The sequence below is a fragment of the Homarus americanus genome, unplaced genomic scaffold (genome assembly GCF_018991925.1).
Source record: "Homarus americanus isolate GMGI-L3 unplaced genomic scaffold, GMGI_Hamer_2.0 scaffold16894, whole genome shotgun sequence".
Lineage (NCBI taxonomy): Eukaryota > Metazoa > Arthropoda > Malacostraca > Decapoda > Nephropidae > Homarus > Homarus americanus.
The window spans coordinates 1187303-1190983 of record NW_024746541.1 but is presented as its reverse complement, the minus strand read 5'-3'; the positions used below and the strand labels follow the sequence as shown (position 1 = coordinate 1190983).

The 3681-nt window shown below is 38.9% G+C and overlaps 1 protein-coding gene across 1 annotated transcript; it reads right to left on the bottom strand.

Moving 5' to 3' along the window:
• Positions 1–1912: 1912 nt before the first annotated feature.
• Positions 1913–3041, bottom strand: LOC121879307 (venom serine protease-like; the record flags this gene model as incomplete). The annotated part of the gene is given in 2 exon segments (XM_042385912.1): positions 1913–2751; positions 2869–3041. Coding segments are annotated over 2 exon segments (353 nt in total), but the record flags the coding sequence as incomplete, so codon positions are not given.
• Positions 3042–3681: the final 640 nt, after the last annotated feature.

Here is a 3681-nt window from a genome sequence, read left to right as displayed (position 1 = left end):
AACAATACATACATACATACATGCATACATACATACATACATATATACACACACACACACACACACACACATATGTATAAATATATATATATATATATATATATATATATATATATATATATATATATAACCTCTGTCCATGTAATCCAGTTGCCTCTGAGATGTCTTGAATAAAGATGAAAGCTAAGGTGCTCCGTTATTTATATATATATATATATATATATATATATATATATATATATATATATATATATATATATATATATATATTCATATATATATATACATATATATATATATACATATATATATATATATATCATTAGCCCAATAAAACACGCGGACTTCTACATACAATCAACACCTCAACCCGCCAGGATTCGAACCCACGGCCCACGAGCCCATGACTGTGACCGGGAAACGCTAACCGCTAGACCACCAGGATACTAAAAGCAAACCTAGACTTTGTTATATTTCACACAAAGCCTGTATCACGTAGGTGGTCAGAGTAACGTTTTACCACGTCCGGCTTCGAAACAGGAGGATACGGGTAGTCCCCATTAGAGGTTCACGGCGCCTTAAGCTCGTTGAACAGGTTTTGTGTGTAATATAACAAAGTCTAGGACTGCTTTTAGTATCCTGGTGGTCCAGTAGGTAGCGTTCCCCGGTCACAGTCATGGGCTCGTGGGCCGTGGGTTCGAATCCTGGCGGGTTGAGGTATTGATTGTATATATATATATATATATATATATATATATACCTGTAGTAGGCAGCTACCAAACAGGGAGGTACTACCGCCTGGGAAGATATTGGAAGCATAATGTATTGTGTGATGGTAGACCCTGCTGCTGTATGACATCACGAATATTGTGACCAAGTCTCAGGTAGCTGATCTGTCTTTCTGCCCCATAATTGTTCATTACACTTAAAGAACATCAAACTCAGTAAGTTTGTGGATATGCGACATCTCTAGGGCTAAATGCACGCTCAGCTAGAGCATGGAAAGCCGGCTTGGTTAAAACGCTGAGCGTCAGATTGACCTTTGACCTGGGTCACTTTGCCCAAGAATATTGACCTCAACCTAATAATTTCCAAATTTTCCCAGACCGACTTCAGACTGCATATTGCCCAATGCAAGCATGAGGCCTAGTTTATTACTGGTAGTGGATGTGGCCTCCAGCCTCCCCCAATAGCCACACCTTCACCGCCATTTTATTACCTTAATATTAAATATCCTAAAACTAAAGAAGCTACTCTAGCTGTGTTGAGTTAGTTAAGCCACAGATCTATGAGGCATTCAGTGACTGCAACCGTTGTCGGCTTTGGGGCCGAAGATGTTGTTCCCCTGAGGCAAAGCAATGCAGACCTAAGCAGAGAGAGGGGTAGTCGACACCTCAACCAGGCTGTAACATAACTTCTGGGTTGCTGCTTCTATTTGGATAACACCTCGGTCAGTCTTGCAAAGAAGCATCTTGCACTGGGTTCCATCCCATCAGATGTTGTAAACACCAGAGGAGTGAAGCTGCCTTGGTCCACATTCTAAATTCTCTTCTCCTATGCCCAGTTCTTGTCATTCTCGTTCCTCTTGTGTGTAGTGGTAGTGGATTAGTGGTGTAAGTCGTGATGTGAGGTGAGGCGTCTCACTCCCCTACCTTAATCCTAACCATTTGACAGGTTCCTCTTAACTGAATTAAAATAAATAAAATTGATTTATGGCCTCGAAAGGTCTCGACCAAAAATCCGAGACCACACACTGTAATTATGTAGGAGACCAAACCGAAACTGGTCTCGATACCTGCATGTATAAACACAATATACACAATAGCACATTCGCCCAGGCAGACATAATTACAGCCATACACACACACACACCTTCAACACTCTCCCTCAATTGGTGCAAATAATGTAAAAATCGTCTTTTTATGTTTATTGAGGATCAATCACTCAGACACTTGACACAGTCTTGTGAATATTAATGACACAGAGAATAAAGTTAATACAAAAAGAAACACAAATATTGTTATTATTTTTTCACTAATAAACATTCACATTATTTTACGTAAATTAATTCATTAACATCTTACAAATTATATTAAGATGAAATATAAAAGTCTAAAACTATTAACTTATAAACTTGTTAAAGGTGACATATACGTCTACTGAGATAATGACACTGAACATGACACATAACATCTTGACACCGTGTCACCATAATGAATAAAATATTAATGTGTCATCTTATATTGAAGAGGAGAACGGGAGGTGTCACACTTCTTTGTTAACCTTTACTTATCGTAATAATAATTATAATAAAGAAAAAAGTAAAAAGAAAACGATCGATATTAGAGTTTTATAATTATTGTTCATCCTTAAGAGACCAGATACAGTGACCTTTGACATCTTTATAATGCCTGTAACTTGACACTTACACCAAGCATGTTAGGACTGGTTAAGATAGATTAGATCAGGGAAAGGTACGGTTAGGTAAAGTTAAGTGTTTTTGGTTAGGTTAGGTTTATTTTGGTGTGGATAAGTTAGTGTAGAAAGGATAGATTAATTTAGGTTGGTAGTCTACAGAAAGCCACCATAGATAACACTGTCAATAAATTGGATGTGATCTGCGACACTGACGAAGAATCCAGGAAGGATAGAAGCTCCCGACCCCAGACATGCCACACCTGAACCCACCATCCCCACCAGGAAGCGTCGACCATCTGCGTCATCCAGGTACAGCGGACCGCCAGAGTCACCCTTGTGAGAGAGGATCATAGTCATCATCGTGGACCACCAGAGTCATCCGAGTTATAGAGTAATGTAATCATACTTTTTCTCTCTCTAACAACTATCAGAGCACAACAAGAGACTCACCTCACAAGCACCTCTCCCAGGGTAAGCGGCACACATAATGTCTCGACCTTGTAGTAACTCAGGGTACACGACTTTCAGGTGGGGTTCACGATCTGCTTCCCTGTAGATGTTCTCACACTCTCCCGGGTCTATAGTCAGAAGTTCAACATCCTGTAACACGGGTGACTGGTGCGCTGTAACAACAACAACGACTTGTATAGTATGTTGCAATAATTACCTTCCATCCAATTAATATTATTAGCCAGTCCTGGTGTACCTCAGAGCTCCTCGTCATCTGAAGGAAGTTAGAATTATGACATAAATAACAGTGGCACTTAAGAATTTCATTGTGTGGTTATGCAAAGCTAGAAGGATCCTTCATATATGCCAATGTGATTATCACTATTCCATCATTAGCATGGAAATTTTAGACACCTTTATTTCAACTTTTAGATAATTATGTGAAATCGAGCACCAGTAATGAATTCATACAAAACTTGGTGTGTGTGTGTGTGTGTGTGTGTGTGAGTGTACTGTACAAGCAAAGAGTATATAGGGAAGAGATTTGTAATCTTATTTATTTTCCTTTTAGTGACCAGTTTCCATCAGATATTCTAGTTTATTTGTGAGTGCCCGCTTCAGAATGAGAACATACTAAGCGTAGCATTAATTATCCATCAGTCTCCCTGATACTTGAATGTACTCTAGACTTCTATCAACAAGATCTGGGATGAGTTCAATAATTCATGTGTGTTCTTCTAAAATTAGAAAGTATTGCGCCTTGTGATTCCCTGCCTGGGTATGAAGCCAACACAATGAACCAGTGATATAGTC